Source organism: Ahaetulla prasina, chromosome 5, assembly GCF_028640845.1.
Source record: "Ahaetulla prasina isolate Xishuangbanna chromosome 5, ASM2864084v1, whole genome shotgun sequence".
Classification (NCBI taxonomy): domain Eukaryota; kingdom Metazoa; phylum Chordata; class Lepidosauria; order Squamata; family Colubridae; genus Ahaetulla; species Ahaetulla prasina.
Genome location: NC_080543.1, coordinates 96680796 through 96701301, shown reverse-complemented (window position 1 = coordinate 96701301; position 20506 = coordinate 96680796). Strand labels below are relative to the sequence as shown.

At 37.8% G+C, this 20506-nt stretch overlaps 1 protein-coding gene across 5 annotated transcripts in view; it reads right to left on the bottom strand.

Moving 5' to 3' along the window:
• NPAS2 (neuronal PAS domain protein 2) overlaps positions 1-19324 on the bottom strand; it is a 64743-nt gene extending 45419 nt beyond the window's left edge. For 3 of the 5 annotated variants that reach the window (XR_009155380.1, XM_058185650.1, XM_058185651.1), the window contains exon 1: positions 18236-19324. Coding sequence is in view for 2 of the 5 variants with exons in the window: in XM_058185650.1 (XP_058041633.1) it covers positions 18236-18543 (308 nt within the window). In the remaining 3 variants the exon portion in view is untranslated. The remainder of the gene's footprint in view (positions 1-18235) is intronic. The other 2 variants (XM_058185652.1, XM_058185654.1) reach the window with 2 other exon arrangements.
• Positions 19325-20506: the final 1182 nt, after the last annotated feature.

Genomic DNA, 20506 nt, shown 5'->3' with positions numbered 1-20506 from the left:
TAGTGGGATTCACAGCTCCTCAGTTGGCTTTTGGAAGTAAGTGCTTAAACCTTTTACGTTACTTGTAGGCCATCCTTGTAAGTTATGTTTGGCTTGTATATTATTTCATAATTCTATTTTATTTGTGTGCAGACCACTGTGTGAGTGGCAGAAAGAAGGAAGCTTTTTCCTTCAGTGTGTTCCTTGAAGTGAGCCTTCTTATCAGATTTCTTTTTAATTCAGGTTTATCTTTCAAAAGGAAAGGAAAGGCAGACAATCATGGTTAAGCAGAAACTACAATGGCTAAAATATGGAAAGTGAGTTATGTTTATCTTATTATTTATTGTTAATGTTACTCTGAATATTTTCAGATACTCAGAAAGATATATTATCATCAAATAAAAAAGCCATCAATTGCCCAAAATGTTAATGTGTAAAATTAGATTTAAATAGCAAAGGAAATCTGTCCAAACATACTGAAAATTCATTTTAAAATATAAATCAAAAGTAAACCTGACTAAATCTATAGTCTATCTTGATTCAGCAGATTTGGTAAATAAGGTTGATTAATTTGTTGCAGAAAAAACTGTACAATTAACAGGTAATTCTTGTGTTCCATTATGACAGAAATAATAACAGAAGCTAAATAATTATCATATTAAGAGACTGCTTGTCATGTAATTTAAATGTTTTTAAAGGAAATGTTTTAAAGGAAGTCTTCTGAGATCAAGTTTATGTGCACGTGCATTCATACAAATATGTATATACATATATGCAAAGTTAGGAGAGAGGAGGCAGAAAGCTTAGAAGTATGTGGATGATCACACAAATACCCTACACACACACACACGTATACACACACATTTTATCAGTGAATGTGTTGATATGTAGTTGAAATTTCAAATTTGTTGAAAATTGAATATTTTGTTCATTACTCCACAGATCAATAGACTTCAAGACATAAAGATGTATTTCTCATTTTCAGAGACATACACAGATTATTTTAAAAATCAATTTAATTAAAAACTGAGTGGTTTTGTTCTATGCAACAAGTCATTAGCTTTCATAAAGCTAACTGGCATTATCTGATCATGGAAGTCCTGAGATGACATCGAAGTCCTGTTATGCCAGTGCCTTGGTGCAATTCCCAAGTAAACATAGAGCCACAGTTGCCTGCTTTTTGTTTAGGTTACAAAATATGCTTGGAGCTATTACACATTATATAAGCCAGGACTAAATTATGCAAATTTAACGTAACAAACCTACAATAATTCTTTTCTTAAAATGAATACTCTCACTTTCAGGATCATTATTAAACTAAATGTAGCATATTGTAAATAAATATAGCACACATGGTGTACTTTTTACAACATAAAAGCTTGCTGTAAAGCACACTACAGGAACTACTATTATATTTGCAAATGCCACTAGGATTTTGCTGATAAGTTATGAAAAATTCTATACATTTAGCACATGTGTGATTACAGCAAATTTTGGCTACTTATAACAGTATACAATAAATCAGTTTGAACAACTGTCCTTGGTGAAAAGCAAATAATCACAGGAACAATGAAAACACCACAATACTAAATTAATATATCACAGTATTATCAGTCTTATAACAACACACAATCCACACACAACAAGTTGATATGGGTGCCAGTTTGGTTTAGTGGTTAAGGCACCAGGTTAGAAAGCAAGAAACTGTGAGTTCAAGTCCTACTATAATCATGAAAGTCATCTGCGTGACTTTGGGCCAGACACTCTCTCAGCCCAACCCACCTTACGGGTTGTTGTTATGGGGAATGTAGAAGGAAGAAGGTGTGTTAGATATCCACCATAAGGTACCTATACAGTTTTGGTTAATTTTTTCAGGGCATTTTTTTTATCCCATAGGAGGCCAGTTTCAGAGATTTTAAGTTTGTTGATTTGATTGGACTGAACAGGACTAGGCTGAATTAGAATTTCCATCACTAAACAAAATGAAAATAAATATGATGTCCCGTGACTGGGCCACTTAGTGATAGAAGTTCTAGATTCTAGAAATCCCTGGTTTTTGTTGTTAAGCAAATGATGAAAATTGTTATGTGAAGACCTTACATGACTGTGACTTCCTAATGGTTTCTCCATTAACTTGCTTGTGGGAAGCAAGCAAGGAAGGTTGAAAATCTTGATTTCATGGCATTGCGATGGTTAGAAATCTGGGTTGTTATTAAGTATTCAGATCATGGTGTGTGACCATAGGAATGCTCCAACAGAGAGAACTTTGAAGACCAGTTGTAAGTACCATTTGTTCAGCACCACTGTAAGTTTGCTCACTTAAGAAGCACTCATTAACCTAGGGCCAGAGGTGGGTTTCAGCAGGTTCTGACCCGTTCTGGAGAACCAGTAGCGGAAATTTTGAGTAGTCCAGAGAACCGATAAAATACCACCTCTGACTGGCCTCGCCCCCATCTATTCTCTGTCTCCAGAGTCCCAACTGATCAGGAAGAAATGGGGATTTTGCAGTAACCTTCCCCTGGAGTGGGGAGGGAATTGACATTTTACAGTATCCTTCCCCTGCCATGCCCACCAAGCCATGCCACGCCCACCAAGCCACACCCACAGAGCCGGTAGTAAAAATGTTTGAAACCCACCAGTGCCTAGGGCAACCTGTACTTGAACAGGATTTGGAGTAAACTTTGCTCTTTCACTGTCTATCAGTCTCTCTCTTCAACATTTAACAACATAAAGTTTGGCATTACTTAATGTTACACTTAACATGTGTTCTTATTTGATTTGTAGGATAGACCCTGATCTTAGGCATTTCCCAATCAGAATTATTTTTAATACATGATTAAGACACTGGCTTCTGGGCAGCACCATTTCACACCTTAGCATCTTGTCCAAAAAGATGAAGGCTATCCAAGAAGAAACATACAGAATTTAGCCTTTCTTTCTTTTATACACCATTTGTACCAGAAATAAAGTTATTTATTTTATTCTATTTAAGCATATATGCAGATGCCCATCTCACAGCTTTGTGACTTTGGAAGACATAAAAATATCATTCATCGTGCCACTCCTTAATGGATTCCATGTTACAATCAATTTTATCCTTCCCATCTAAATAATCAAAGCAATGTGTATCACTGCAGGATTGTCGCACACTGGCCTTTTTTTCTGGTTTCCCAGGAAGATAATGGAGTTGGTATAATTTTGTCTCTCGTCCAATATCCTGCTTCTGGTAGCCTGTATTCAGCAATAATCATTTGACAGGAAAATATTATTTGATATTTATGAACCCAGAAAAATCACCAATATTTAAAAAATCATGATTAGAAATATTCAAAATTAGATACTTCTTTATAATTGCATATGCACCAAGCAACACCCTCCCATAATCTAGATTTCTGAATTGCTTAGGCAGCAGCAATCAATTCCATCCAGAGTGGACAAATATTGTAGACAAAAATGTCCCTTCCTAAACAAAGAACTGTGTGTTCACTGACTGACATCGCTGATAAATAGGAAAACATTTTTTTTCATGGAAGTCAAATAGTAATTAGGTATTTTTCTTCATATCTTGCTTCCAGAAAGCATAGCACAGTAAGGATATTTTCCCACTTCAGGTTTGACCAGTGTATTACCATGACAACAATACAATGACTGAAGTTGTAGTTACTGTATTGCACTTTTAAAAAAACGAACATATCTTCTTCGAAAAGCTTCCAATTCTCTAAACAGAAGACTATTTAGTTTGTAATAATAATTGTTAAGTAATTAATATTTTATTTTACTGTTTACAATTGACCAGTCAAAGTGGCAGAAAATTATAATACAGTGAAGAATAGAACAAATAAAATATACAGGAAATAATCAGAAGAGAAGGTGTGAGGTGATCCATAAAATATAAACATGTCACCTGGCTGTGACCTATAATTAAAACTGTTGCAGAGTAAGGTAAAATGTTGCTTATTACAAAAGGTATATTTAAAATGGTCCATAAAATGTAATAAAACAACTGTAATAAAATATAACAAAATAAAATTATATATACTTTATATTACAGAAGGAACAAAATGGAACATTTAATAGTCTAAGTGGTGCCCTGAATTTGGCAGGGGTTCCCATGTGTCAAATACTGAGATTATTTTTTTGTAGCTGCAACACAAAATCTAGCTATTGAATGAATAACATTAATACAAGATTTCTCAAAAATGTGGCCAAAGGTCCTTTGCAGTGTCCACAAAATCTAAATTATTTCCCAATGTATTTTGAAAAATAATTCAATACAGATAGCTCTGGACGTATGGCCAAAATTGGGCCCAGGATTTCCATTGCTAAGCATGGCAGTTGTTAAGTGAGTCATGCCTGATTTTATTGTCCTTTTTTGCCACAGTTTTTAAGTAAATCACTGCAGTTGTTAAGTGAATCATGCAGTCATTAGGTGAACCTGGCTTCTCCCACTGATTTTTGCTTGTTAGAAGCTGGCTAGGAAGGTTGCAAATGTTGAACACAATGGTGCGACCATCATAAATACATGCTGGTTGCCAAGCATTTAAATTTTGATCATGTGACTGTGGGAATGCTGCGACAGTTGTAAGTGCAAGGTCTGATTGTAGGCTAGACTGTTGTTTCTTTGTGTGATATAATATATGTGGATATGTCGTGTCCCACTCCTCCGCTGACGGCCGGGTCAGGGAAATCCGAATCAGGCTTGCCTCTGCAGCCCTGCCCAAAGTCCTAGCAAAGTCCTCAGAGCAGGCAGGAGACCAGTAAGTGACTTCAGCAAGATAAGTTCGACTTTTGCCTGACTTAGAGACTGCCAGAAAGCAGATCCTTTATATAGGCCATGGGGTGTGGCTCCATGACTCAGCACTCATTAAGGCCTGCCCCTCCCTTCCTTCTGTTGCCTCCGCCTATCCAATCTTCTGATGCGAGGGTCACTCCAATCAGCTGTTGGTAATAAACCCTCCTCAGGCTCACATGCTGTGGAAGAGGGGGAGGGGGTCTAGCTGCTCCGTTTGCCTGGGCATGGAGTCAGGGCTGGGGCCGGGAGGTGCTCCTTCTTCTGCAGTTTGTCTGGGCATGGAGCCAGGACTGGGGCCGGGAGGCATACATTCCTCCGTGTTCGGGAGCAGATAAGAAGGCCCCGGCTGCTCTGAGGGCGGGCAAGACACAACAGGATATGTGGGTATATGCATAATTTTGTATTTACCATATTTTTCGGACTATAAGACGCACCTAAATTTAGAAGAAGAAATCAACAACAAAAAAAGGTTTGGCCTCTGTGTGCCCCGTTTTCGGGCCTTTTTTCGGGTCTTTTCCAGCCTTTTTCTGGCCCATTTCCAATGCTTTTTTCAGCCCATTTTCTAGGCTTTTTGGCCTGTTTTCAAGGCCTTTATGGCCTCTTTTTGAGGCTTTTTTGGCCTGTTTTTGAGGCTTCTTTTGGCCTGTTTTTGAGGCTTTTTTGGCCCATTTTTAGGCTTTTTTGTGGCCATTTTTGAGGCCTTTTTGGCCCATTTTTTGGCCCATTTTCAAGGCTCAAAAATAAGCTGAAAAGCCTCAAAAACAGGCTGAATAAAGCTCTGAAAATGGGCCGAAAATTCCTGACAATGGGGCATGTGGAGGGGAAAAAAAGGCTGGCGGGTGGGGGGGCTTTGGCAATATTCGGTCTACAAGATGCACAGACATTTTCACCCCCTTTTGGGAGACAAAAAAGTGTGTCTTATAGTCTGAAAAATATGGTATTTGTTTTGTCATGTTTATGTAGTGTATATTGGAGGTGCTGACCCTTTGAAAGCTGTATGCAATGAAATTTCATTTTAATTGTTATGTTCACTGCAGCAATACGAGGCGGTGGAAGCACTCCTGATTGGCTGCACCACCAGTAAACATTCGGTGGCAAAAACAGTGTTCCTATTGGTCTGCCTTTTGACACCTAGGCTATATAAGAGCTGTCAAATGAAATGAAGCGGACTCACTTGCATGTTGTTAGCTCAGAGTAGGTCCACCATTAGCCTTGTTACTGTTAGCAATAAACACTTGTTACCCTGTTATCCTGTCTGGCCTCTGTCCTTGCCTGCTATAAACAGAACATTTGGTGACGAAGGTGGGATCCAGGAGGAGGCTACAGGTATAGCGAAGTCACGAAAAAGAGCTGTCCCTAAGGAGCTGATGAACAGACTTTAGAGCTTCTCCAGAGTGAAGATGGCAACTCTCTCTACCTTCACGCTGTTTAACCCGGTGATAGAAAATTGGGTCTCTTTTTTAGATTGTTTAGATTGTTTTATTGCAGCCAACAATTACAAAGGGCTACCTGGGGACTGTTTTCCTCAGTATATGTGGCCACAATATGTTTGAGACTGCTTTGATTGTAAATTTAAGGCGGTAACCTGCAGGCGATATGGAAAAAAGGATATTTGGTAAGGGTTTGTCGTGCCCCTAAGCCAGCCAGGGTTTCCCCTCCACATCCCACACAGGAGGAATTTCCCCGTACACGGGCTAACAGGGTAGACAGACAGACAGGAGAGGTGAAGAATGCTTCACTATCTATTGAGAACCTGAACTCCCTGAAGCAGTGATTTATCATGCCAGCACTGATGTGAGGAAAAAAAATTACCTCACTCTAACCATTAATGGGAAACCATGTCGGATGGAAGTCGACACGGGTTTATCCCTAACATTAATTTCTTGGAGCACCTTAAAAGGCTAATGCCAAGGATGTCCAAGCGACGCCTTACTCCTTGTTATGTCCGCCTAGGTGATTACCAGGGTAATCACATTCCAGTTGTTGGCTCTGGAAAAGTTAGACTAGCCTACAAGAACTTTCAGGGTTTCTTAAAATTAATTGTTATAGAAGGAACCTTACCCAATCTACTTGGCTTAGACTGGTTCGATTCCTTGGTGCTAAGTGTTGCTGGAATACACACCATCAGCCCTGACAGGTTTCAAGACCTGACAGCTGAATTTGCTGATGTCTTCAATTAGAAATTAGGACACTATAAGGGAACACTTGTGTCCTTTAATTTGGATCCATAAGTGGTACCCATTTGCCTCAAAGCTAGGAGAGTCCCCTTTGCATTCCGCCCCAAGGTAGTTTTGGAAATAGATAAGCTGGCACAGGGCATATTAGAACCTGTGGACCATGCACGATGGGAGACACTCATCTCACAGTTGCATGAAAGGTTAGGATTATATATTTTGTGGTCATCGATTGAATAATTATGCTCTTTTACTTTCCTAGTAAGAGTTATAGCTTTTGTTTTCTTGTAATAAATTAGTTAGCAGTATCTAGTTTTCACAGTAGTGTGAGTTCTTTTAAGACTCTTCTCAGCCCTATGACTGAGCAAAGAGGATGACTGTATCATTGGCATCAAGAAAGATTGGAATATGCTTCTTGGCCAATGGATGAACCCATGTTAAGATACGAGATCACCGAATTTATATAAAAATTAAAAAGTAGTGGGACTAGAGAAATAAATCAGTTAATGATATTTGCACTACCTCTAACTCCCGGCTGATGTTACTGTAAAGAATATGATTAGGAAAAAAAAGTCTTTTGTTGATAGTGATAGCCAACAATTTCTTCCATAGAATTTTTCTTAAAATAAAACCAGAAGCTGATTTGAAATCTGAAAAGTATGAGTGATTAATATCAGGTCTCACTATTTCTGTGGACTGATAAATGTTACAACTAAATTCTTTTTGACACAAAGCTGGCGATCAAACAAGGAAGTCTTACTTGTCTCATTCTTTTTCAAACTTTTTTTCCACTGAAGATCACTTTTGTTTCTTACTGTACACTTTTCAGCCTGGAGGTCACATGATGAAACTGGGCACTGGAAGTTGAATGCAGAAGCTTATAAAGTTCATTCAGATAAAAAAAATATTTAATAAACACAATCCAAGTGACTATATAATACTATCAACATATCATTTCCCAGTGTATGATACAGGTAGTAAACCTATACCATACAACCTGTTACTTAGCAACAGTTCAAAGTTACAACAGACCCCCAAAAGGTACTTTCACGCCAGATTCAAAGTTCTGACAGCCACACATACCCAGAGTCATGTGATTGCATTTTCAGCATTCAGCCCACATTTACAGCCATTGGAAGAATTGTGTTCACATAACCACAATTTACAAACCAGCATTTATTTCTGATTTCTGGCAAAAAATCAATTGTGAAGAATGGATTTGCTTAAAAATTGCCATGTTCTCTTAACAACTGCTGCAAAAAAAGGACATAAAATTAGGTTGGTCATATGATGACCCACTTAATGACCAACATGACTTATGACTGCAATTCTGAGCTCAATTACAGTTGTAAATTGAGGACTACCTATGTAGGAGACAGAAATAAGGCAATGTGATAAGTTAAGATTAAAACTACAAAGGCCGGAAACACCAAGTCATGTACCTTTTTCCCATCAAAGAATAGTCCTGAGGCAACATTCTGGCATTTTCAATTCTATCTCAGAGTGAATACCAAGATAAAATTCAACAACCATTATGTGTATTTTAAGTAACTTGTACTACATGAGATATAAATGGGTGGAAAAACTATAGTTGACTGATACAACACATGTTTGAATGTAAAATGTTTTATAGTCAAAGAGGCATAGTTTCAAGGCAGATTATCTTGAAGTAGGATGGAAAAGAAATGCTGACTAGGAAGTTGCTTCACAACAGTGTAAGTAGAAGTGAGCTAGATGGATTAATAATCTCACTGTGTACAAGGCAGCATCCACGGTCCTAGCATAACAGCTACCTAAGCCACACTTGTTTTGTACTGGTTGCACATTATATAGCTCTTCATGTAGTCACACCATTACAACATGGGTCCCAAAGGGGTGGATTATAGGAATCATACCAATTGCATGAATACTAAGGGAGTCATAATCCACCCATTGTGGAAGGTGCTCTAAAGTAAGTAAACATATTTAATAACGTACCTTATCATTGAAAACAATCATGTGAAATTACTTCTCTCTATTTCCTGTTTTGAACAAGAGCTTTTCTTTCTCATTTAATAAGGAAAATCAACACACAAATAGAGACTGGATATACATGAATATTCTTTCTCATTATGTTGTATGTAAGTTTAGGTAGCTTATGAAACTGCAATTAGTGTCCACACAATTGATTTTTGTTAAACGTTTATTAAAAATGATCCCATGAATCTCACCTATCTTTCTATGATCTACCCATTTCTTTCCTGAGTAGTAATTATGAGCAGCGGTCATCTGTACACACTGGGTTGTGTTTCTCTTCTTTATCCCTGAAATTCCAAATTTCAGATCTATAAAGATTCCTAGTTGACATTTCCCTATCTAAACCTTATCATGTTTTAAGATAATGAAAGAAGCCTTCTTAACATACAACAGTATTTGTAGAGCTCTTTAGTAATAATGAAAGAAACCCTTATTTCCATGGAGATATTTTTCCATTGAGATCAGCTAAAGCAGATTAACATGCAAAGGACATTAATTAATCTGTCCTAAATTATTAACGGGTCAAACACTTTGAGTACACAAGAAATGTTATTTTTTAAATAAATAAATAAATGTTTGCTTCCTTGCTATTAAATCTCTCACACTGGACATGCACAGAGCTTCTGGAAAAGTTCCCTTCTGTTTTGAAACCAAGTATAGGTAGTCCTCGACTTACAGCTGTTGGTTTAATCACTGTTCAAAGTTATAGTCACTGAAAAAAGTGACTCATGACCGTTTTCCACACTTACGACCATTGCAGCATCCCCATCATCACATGATCATAATTCAGATGCTTGGAAACTGATTCATATTTTATAACAGTTGCAGTATCCCAGAGTTGTGTTACAATCATTTGCAACCTTCTGACAAGCAAAGTCAATGGCGAAGCCAGATTCACTTAACAACCCTGTTACTAACTTAACAACTGCATTGATTCACTTAACAATTTGGCAAGAAAAGTCGTAAAATGGGGCAAAACTCACTTAACAAATGTCTCACTTAGCAACAGAAATTTTAGGCTCAATTGTGATCGTAACTCTAGGATTACCTGTATACAGAGGTGAATCATGGAGATAGTTAAAAAGTTAAAAATAAAACTTATTTTTAAAATTAAAAAAACTTTATTTTTATTTTATAATAAAAAAGAAAATAAGAAAATAAATAAGTAAAATAAGAATAAAATTAAAAAGTTACTTTAAATTTTGAAAAATTGCCTGTATGTGAAACATCAGGTGGGACAACTGCATCTTTGGAGTTTGTACTTCTGTTCCAGGTCTTTCCTAAACTAGTCTCTGCCTAAACATGATTCCCATTAATGTATGTATGAGCTAATAAGAAAAATATGAAGAAGTTGTGTAGATGTTTCACTGTTTACAGATTAATATCCTACCTTTCCTTCAGGAGCTTGAAACATCTTATTGGAGCTTCCTCCTCTTATTTTTTTTCCACAATAGCAATCCTGTGGTTGAACTGAGATACATTGACTGATGTATAGAAGTGCCAACTTTAAATAAAATCTTTCTAGAAACTGACATTAAGATTGCAAATAGAATACAGAGACAGTCAGCCTCTGAAAATTGATTGAAATAATCTGAGCTGCTTCACGTCAACATTATCCTTTTTAGGTTGGCTCTATGTTATAAGAGATTGTTTGAAAAAAAATTAATCTATATATTTAAAGAATAATAAGAAATAATATATTTGCTGTAATAATTGAAGAAATAATATAATTCTTGTGTGTTCCATTAATAATATGTAATCGTGCAGAATAGATGTATAGTTAAGAGCCTCAAAAACTTTTTATATCTGTCCTTCCATGCTTTGGGATCTATATTTTGATTCATTGCAGCCCAGAATGTTTTCTCTGATTAGAAAAATAAATAAATAAAAAATATCTCTACAGAACTTGAATTGATTTACAGAGAGAACCATTCAAGCTATATTCTGTCCCTAAAAATGAAATAAAGGTAATTTCCTTTGAAATTGACAAATGAATACTCTAGGGTTGAGTTGTCAGACTTAGTGCTTTAAATGCAGATCAAAACTTGAAACACTGAAATAAGGAACCTTCCAGGCCTTTTACATTACCGAAATATTAAATGGTAGGTGTATATTTTGTATTGTTGCTCACACAGTCAGCCAGATGTTTAGTCTAGATGTGACATTTTTATCCACTTATTGCTTCCTATTAAAGTTATCAATGCAGGATGCAGGCTGTTCCAAGTAAAGCTACCACTTGCAATTTACTGATGGTAATTTTATCAATGTCAATGATGTTCAAGTGGTATTCCAGATGATTGCACCCAAGGAACCTATTATATTGGTACTATCTTTGCTTTACTTTGCTACAGTTGTTATATTTTTATTTTGGATTTTGTGATTTTTCCCCCCGGTACTTTCTCTTCTATTCTGCTGTCTCTAGGTATTGCCATTTTCGCTGTTCAGATTTTTTTGGTCTTTCTTATTGACAATTGCTTTGGGTGTTATGTGGCAGGTGTTTCTTTGAATTACAAAGTCCCAGAGCACTTCATTTTCTGTTATTTTGTCTGTTTTTGGGTCCCAACAGTTCTTGCTTACAGGCAAATGTATTTTTCAAATGCATTGGGGGACATGTAATTAAACCATTTTCAAAATGGGCACTGTTGGTGTCAGATTTATATCCCAAAATTACTGTTAAGTTCTTTATATTGTCAACTACTTGTGCAGTAGCCTTAGTGGTTTGATAACTTTCTGCACTTGGTTGCATCTCTGAATTATTCATCTTCTTTCAATTACTTGAGTAATTTGTTCATCCTGCTCCTCTTTCATGACATCTTTGGAATATAATTGATTTATAAAGTGAACTGTTTTTAAATACTCCTCCAAAATAATTTTTGAAATCTCCATCAGGCTTAGATGTCTTTGATGTTGCTTCATCTTCTGTTTTTTTGCTCCCTCTTGTGGTCAAAGAATAGATCTTTTTTGTAGATCAGCTGGTAGCTCTGGCCCAATCAGAACCCATTAAAATTGAAAGATTTTAGCCAACCACAACAATCCTAAATTGCAAGTTATAACTAACAATCTCAAATAGAGGTGGCAAATTCATGAAAATAACAAAATAAATCCATAACTTTTCAAATCTTTACATTTTTCCATCAACATTAGAAAGAAAAAAATAATCCAGTTCTTTATTTTAGCTCAGCTCCAGCAGTCCTTCTCCTCTTCACTCAATAACAACAATGTCCCAAAATAACACAGATCTTCAAAAGAAGTAACAGGCTATGACTGAAAAGAATCTCTTTTAGTCAATTAATAATTAAAGTATTTGAGTAGTGAAAGCCATGACCTACTGTCTGTTTGAAAACTAAATTCCAAAATGGCTATTTTTTCAACAACAAAATGACTCCAGTCCATCTCCCAGCTTATGGTCAACTCACCCAGCTTCTTTGGAGCACTGCAGACCAACACTGTATGGAGGATATTGAAGGGTTATTCCAGGACTCCCCCTAATCCAGGAATCATATAAACTCGGTTCTTTGTTTGTAAATTCAAAAAGTTTACATCTGGAAAGAGCTTTCTGAACTGGTCAGTCTGAAACTGGACTGGAAGTCCAAGTAAATGCTATTTCTTGCAGATATTCCAAAGCACCATTGTTGCTCATTGTCACGGTATTGTTTGTAGCCAGCCAGTGCAATTATTACTATGATTATGGTTTATTGCATAGTCAGAGAGATATTTAGACTGGATTTGGAACTTTTTCCACCTATTGACACCTTCTCAAGGATCTGCAATAGACAAATATTGTTGTTTGATGGTATTAAAAGTATTACCACAAGATGTAAGCTGTTCCAAGTAAAGTTGCTTTTTACAATTGATTGTGGTGATTTACTATTACATAAACAAAATTGTGAAATCACAGCTACTAGTTTTTTAACTGCTGTTGGCCTTCATACACATCAAGTTCTTCCCAACAAAGTAGAATATCATAATGTATCAGCATATATGTGCAGATCCGAAGTGTGGCCTTTTGTAATTGACATATGGAAATGTTGCCAATGTGCATATTTTCTAAGTGCCATCCAATATTTTTGTTATGGCACCCAGTGTGCTGATAACAACTGGGACCACCACACCTGGTTTATGCCATAATATTTCAATTTTGATTTTCAGATCTTGACACTTTATGATCTTCTTCAATTATTTGTCTTCTATTCTACTATTTCTGGAATTGTCACATCTTCTACCCCTACTTTCTTCTTTTCAACCAAAAATGTAATGTACAGTTAAATTCACAATGTAGGATTTTTAGAAATTTAATAATTCAAGTCCAAACCAAGGACCTAAAAATTATTAAGGTAGCATCTAAGAATTTAGACAGGTCCAAGCAGGGTAGCTTTTTGGAAAATTAGAATGTTCAGGTGTGATAACTCAATTATTTCCAGATATCGAGGAAATACTTTAAATATTGTTTTGAGGACTCCAACCACAATTGCTATACAATAGATTTATATTTTCCTAAATATTCAGCTTCAACCTGTGAGTCCCAGTATTTTTATTTTTAATTTTTTCCTCAGTCCTAGTATCACCCAGTAGAGCAACAACAATTAACCAGAGTTTGTTTTCAACTACTCTTATATCAGGCATGTTTTGAACAAGATGCCAGTTCTGTTTGAATCTTAAAGGCCCACAAAGTATTAACCTGATCATTTTCCAAAACCTTTTCAACTTGATTGTCCCAGTAGTTTTTCCTACCTTCAAATTCAAACCACTGGCAACGTTTACAGTGAATAATTCTGGCAGTTCTGTCATAATGATACTTGTAATCAGCTTGCAAAATTTTACTGTAGCCACCCATCAAATAATCAATTGTTTCATCTGTTTTACTAAAAAGGCAACATTTACTGTTGCTTGTCATAGTTTGAATTTTCATCTTCGTGCAATTAATTAGCAAAGCTTTTTCTTGAGCCACTATAATAAAAGCTTCAATTTCTTTCTTCTCATCTTATGAGAAGAGACAATTCCATGTTGGGTTTTTATTGGCTTTTCTTTCTATATCTTTCAAGTATTGACTAAACATTGGCTTGTTCTTCCAATTAACAAATTGGTTTTCAGTTGTCTCTTTTCTATATTCAACCTTCACTTTTGCTATTTCAAGAGCCTTCATTGATTGACTTCTTCAATAAGAGTTTTTGGCTTTTTTAATGTAGTCATTCAGACCATTCTTTTCTTCCTCCATAATTTGTTTCTCCTATAAACTCTAGGCAAATAGAGATGTTCAATATCAATTTTTGGTTGCAAAGAATGGCGCATTCTGATTAGTTTTCTCCTCTTCCAATCCACATTACTAAGTTTCATCTTGAGCCATTCCTGCTGCATATGGAATAATAGAGACTGCTCAGGTATTAATTGCTTTAATGATGTTTCCACCATTTAGCTTTGATTTCAAAATTTTCAAAAATCTGAATATTTGGTAGAAATATTTTTTTTTATTTTATTATTATTGTCCTATAATCCAAATATATGTAAAGGTAAAGATTTCCTCTGTCCAGTTGTTTCCAATTCTAGGGGTTGGTTTCTTAGCCAAGGGAGCCAGCAAGACATTTCCGTGCTCATGCAGCCAATATGACTATACACCAAAGTGCACAGAACATACTGTTATCTTCCTACCAAAGTGGTTTATCTATTTATCTACTCGCATTTGCATGCTTTCAAATTGCTAGGTGGGCAGGAGCTGAGATAATAATAAGGTCTTACCCCATTGCATAGCGCTCAGATTTCAAACCTGGACTGTCAGCTTTCCAGCTGACAAGGTCAGGATCTTTAACCACTAAGCTAAAGCACCACCTACTCCAAATATAAAAGACTCCAAATGTAAAACCTATACTGCATGCTGCTGAAATAAAATGTTTCCTCTAAAATCTATTTCTATCCTTTGAGAAATAAGTACCAGTGAGTTCAGTGAAGCTTTGTACTAGTAGTAGGGTTAGAGGTTTTACAGTGCAAATCTATGCAGGTCTAGTCAAAAGCAAATAGACTCATTAAATTTCATAGGTTATACTTCAGAAAAGTGTTCAAGGATTACAGCTTAAGCAATTGCATTTTGCAGACTGACTTTAGATACACTACATAAAATAAGACCTTCCAAAATAAATATTATATTGCAAATATTTCAATATGTACGACATATTGCATAGAGTTGTAATATGCAGTATTATTTCTTATAAAGGTAATTTACCTTTAATAACATTAATGTATTATTTATATCATGTAAATACATATTATTTGAATCATCTGTGAAACTTAATTTTTCATAAACAAATATGTAGGCCCACTGGTTGTTCATCAGAAGTGATGAGACTTGAATTTAAAGAAAGCTAAAGGTTTCTACATTGGGAAATGTAATTTTAATATCTCTTAACATAAATTAAAAACCACAGAACACAGACAGCAGAATATGGGAGCAGAAATGCTATTCCCTCATAAAGAAGGCAACACTATTTAAATCAGTGTTTTTCAAAGCTAAGCTGGCTGAGGAATTCTGGGAGTTGAAGTCCACAAGTCTTAAAGTTGCCAAGGTTGGAGACCCCTTCTCTAGTCATTGAAGTATCTCTTCGGGTCTGAACAAAAAATAATGATCTGATACCATACATGCCCTTTGTTGATTCAGTATTAGATCTTGATCCTATTCATAGAAAAATTCTGAAATGAATCAAAAAGGATGCCATCATTATACAAAAAGATGCTGAGCAAATAGAAACAGTTCAGAGAAGCCAAACACAGACAGTAAGGTGTCTGATATCAAATCCTATGAACAGCAAGTAAAGGAACTTGGTATGTTAGTTTAAAGAGAGAATGACAAGGAGAGACATGATAGCACACTTCTGATACACAAGAGGATATCACAGGAAAGAGAGAATTGACATCTGAAGATAAGACAAAAACCAATGGAAGGAAGCTTTATAGTGAAAAATCCAAACTTGAATCAAGTTCAGGATATCATAGTTTCCTAACTGTGACAACTCTTAAGTAATGGAATAGGCTGCCTCCTGAAATTGTGGTGCTCTATCAGTGGAGATTTTCAAGAAAAGACCAGCGAGCCATTTGCCCAATATAGTATGAGGATTTCAGACCTGGCCAGGAGATTGGACTAGAACAGTGGTAGTCAACCTGGTCCATACCGCCCACTAGTGGGCGTTCCAGCTTTCATGGTGGGTGGTAGGGGTTTTGTCCAATACTGAAGCACTTTCCTTTTTTTTAATTTAATTGACTTTTTAAAAAAAATTCATAGCATTATTTAAAAACATTTTCATTAGGTTTTCATAAAATTCCCTGTGACAATTTAAATTTCTGAAAATATACTATTTGTATTGCCCGCGCATAAGTTTAGTTCGTGTTACATAAGTGAAGCTATATGACGCTATAGTGCGACCGCAAACAAAAGAGCCTCGTCCCAGAATAGCTCATGCATCTCCCCCCAAACCACCCAGCTATAACAGACAAGCAGAGCTGGTAGCCAGCACCCCCCCAAGCCCAATCCACGATGCACGAGAGGCATGCGCAGATGACGATACATGGTGCATTACTGTGGAACCGGTGGACGGTTAGAAAATTTTACTACTAACAGAGATATAAAAGTGGGTGGCAGGTATAAAAAGATTAACTACCCCTGGACTAGAAGATCTCCAAGTTCTCTTTCAACCCTATGATTATAAAAGAATATTGGTAGTTCACCTTCATGTTATTCATAACATTGGCATAGAAATTATGGTAACTATCATAAGAACAAATGCTTAAATGTATATTTGGACAGTAAGTTCACAAAATCTTTCTCTTAGAAAGAGATGCAATGAATCAGAAACACTACCTATTACCTAATGCCATAGTTCGAGCGACTGACATATAGATACAAATAATAGTTGGTTGTCTCAATTTCTGCAAAACACTTCTGCAACTGAAACAGATTTCCTCTATAAAAGTGTGCCAAATATGCTCCAAAGCACTTGGGAGAGCTTTAGAAAGGATTTGACGTATGCAGGGAAAGAGAAGAGTAAAGGTAGGTCAGTCCTATTGTGTAAGCTAAAGTTTATTCATTAAATACTGGATTTAGCCTGGTATATATGGGCATTTTTATTTCAGAAACATTATCCAAAACAAAAAATCAGGCTTAAAGGTAAAGTTTCAACAGTTCAACCATGAATATCTATCAGTTTTTCAAATCTATGCTACAACTTTAATTCTAATAAACATGATGGATAAAGTCAGTAATACATTTATTTTTTTTAACAGTTAATATTTGGAATACCTTGCCTGTAATTAAAAAAAAATCTACTTTTATTAGCCTTTAAAAAAACCTGTTCCTTATTTGTTACTATGAAAAGGAAGGAAAGTTCACTTGACCATAATGGCACTCCTGAATCAGCCATAGCTTTCAAGTATTATAGTGTTCCTATTTGATTGAATTTGTCTTCAGAACATTGGTGGTCACAAAAGCTAAAAAAGGAACTTCTTCATTCCCACTTTATCTCTGACCCAAATTCTCCATAATAATAGTAACAGTACTGGTCTGCATTACATGGCTGGATGGTGGTGGATATAATGCATCAGAAACAGTAGATAACTATTGGCGAATACTAGATTTGCAAAACCAAAAAAATACAGAGATCTTTATGAAAGCCCAGCAGCATATTAAGCACATTAAGTCTTACAGCCTAAAGCTACAGCTAGGTTTTTTTATCACCCGAATACCATCCTTTTAAAGAGTTACATTTAAATTGTAACGTGTAATCCAAAACTGGCATTAGCCTTGCATTAAAGAACTGCATAGAAAAAAAAGCTATGAACTAAAAGAGTAACTCAAATGAGCAATTCAGTTAATTTTCAGCCTCTACACTTGTTGGTTCGAGTTTTGCACATATAAACAGAACATAGAATCACTGGGCTACAAGAGTCCTCAGAGCTCTTCTAATCCAACCCTTTGCTCAAGGCAAGTGACCTTACACCACCACGGTCAAACGAGTCAACAATACTGTGGTCCTTTATGCATCCTTCAGGATCTAGCTATCAACACCTGAGCTAATAGTCAAAAGGGAATCTCCAAACTAGAACAATTCTTGGTCCAATCTGCAGGGGAGATGCAATGGCAAGGCGGGTCGCGGGCATCAGCAATTGTCCCGCGCCTCTGGTGACAGAGCGCCCCCCAATGCTAATGATCGGGAAAGGTGGACCAAAGGTCCCAGGAGCCGCCGGGGCCGCTGTTATCTGTGTCACTGTGCCAAGCGCCGCCTGCGCGCCTTACCTGAGGTACCCGTGCCGGGAGGAGAGGTGGGCGCTTGTGCCCAAGAGGCGCCAAACACCGCTGCTGCTGCCGCTGCTGCTATCCGCGGTGGCGACCAGGGTACGCGGGCTGTCCTCCCCGCCGCTCTCGAGTTTGATACGGCCACTGTCCCCTGAGCTTCTGCGGCTCTTTCCCTCTTGCCAAAGGCCGGGTAAATGCTCTCTGGCGCACGCCAATGCGTCGGGGAAATGAGGCTCCGGCGCTTTTTTGAACCCAGGCTTGTTGGTAGAGCTGTCGCCGCGGCTACTTCTGCGCCCGCTGTTTCTCATGGTGTGAGGGGACGCCGCATGCCGGGCTCCGGCTTCCTCCCAGCGCCGGCAGCGCAGTCCCGTGAGGGACAGAAAGAGAAGCTCGGGAGAGACGCGCAAACGGCCGCGAGCCTCCCGAGGAGGACGCTGGACACCGGGGGGTGGCGGTGGCGCCCGCTGCTGCTGCTGCTGCTGCTGCCGGTAACGCAGGCTTCTCGGAGAGCATTAAGTTGCAGGCGCACCGATTCCAGCAGCCGCGTTTTGGTTTGAAACTTGCTGTCCCGGCGACCCGAAGGGGACATTCTCCCAGTAGCGTCTCAGGCGCTCCCACCCTTAGCCGGGAAGGAGTAAGGACCGCTGGGCGCAGTTCGGCGCCTCCCGGCTCCTCTCAGATCATCTGGGGGCCTCGCGCGCCTGCTCGCTCGCGTGGCCTGCGTGCTTCCAGCGGGAATGGGAAGCGCCGGGGATCTTAATGTAGTAGGGCGGGGGAGGCAGGAGCGGGAGGTTCCCCGGTGCTCGCGGCCGTGGCCGCTGCTTGGGAGAAAACCAGTCGGAATCTCTAACCGGAGACGAGCGAGAGCCGCGGGGCGAGACGCAGGCGACGAAATGGGTCACCGCGGGCATCAAAAGCGCCGTCGGATCGCCTCCCACGGTCCGGGAACCAATCAACCAACCAAATAAATAAATTAATAAAGTCGGCTTCGCTTCCTTGAGCGGCGAGAGAGAAAGTTGCCGAGGGTTGGCGGCTGAAGGAGGGCTCCCTCCCGACGGTGCCTTCCCGCCTCTCTTGTTTTTTGCACAAGTGCAGGAAATGCTCCACTGACCTACATATTTTCCCAAACATCCGTGACCTCCCCCGGGAGGAGGAGAAAAGGGAGGATCCAAAAAAGAAAGTGTCTTTGGGTTCGAGGATGAAGGCTCGAGCAAAGACAAAATCCTGAATAATGCAAATGGGTCGGGGGTGGGGGGTGGGGCAATGTTTTCTTTTCAATCTGAGTACAGAGAGGAAATCAAACAGGTACCTGTGATTTGCATAAAAGGCTCCTGATGCTCTGACCAGGAGGACGCGCTGGAATTTTATTTAACGCGCTATTTGCGAGCAAAAATCAGAAAGTCTATGGAGATTCTCAGTCATCCAGGTCATGGTTGTCCCAAAAGGTGCTTCCCCCCCCCCCCCAAGAGACAACTAGGCTTTCTGGGTTTTTTTTGAAAAGAATGCTCATCCAAGAAGCTTCCTCAACTCTGAAGAAGCTGAAGAAAATTCTTGGATGAGAAGCGAAAACGTTTTCAAAAAACCCCCAGAAAGTCCAGTTGCCTCTTGAAAAAAAGGTATCAGAAAGGGCTGCTGGCTTTGAGAAGTTTAGAAGTGTCTAGGAGCTTCCTTTGAAATGTTGCAAACTTTTTCAGATGGACTAATGAATTTATCTGTTTGTCCTTCCAGATTATGACCCTGCGAAAATGAATTGGGTTTTGAATTTTTTTTAATTCAAAAATCAGGTTTCATTGTTTAAAAAACTTCAGATTCTGGACTTCTATTAAACTTCCAGAGATAAGTTTCCTAATTTTGGTAACAAGTTTCAACATAAATTACATTTATCTGCTGTTAGACAACTAGTACACTCACAAAATATAATTATAATAGGTTAAGCTCATCTTTGGGATTAAAAGTGTTATTTTTTTAATGAATCGGTTTTGTATACAAAACTAATTTGAGAAGTTTTTAAACAAACCACTACAATTGCTGCATTCAAATTATGTGACAGCTTTAATACTAAAAACTTGGTTAAAATGTTTTATTATTATTGAAATACAATATTCCCACACTTCTTTCATATTCATATTCAGCAAGTAAAAAAGATAGTGAGAAATAAAGACAGCAAAAGCAAAGGGAGCAAGCTACAAAATATGCATAATTTGAAGAGAAGTGATTAAAAATAAAATAACTGTGTAACATTCGGACTAATTGCTTTTAGATTTCATTCTA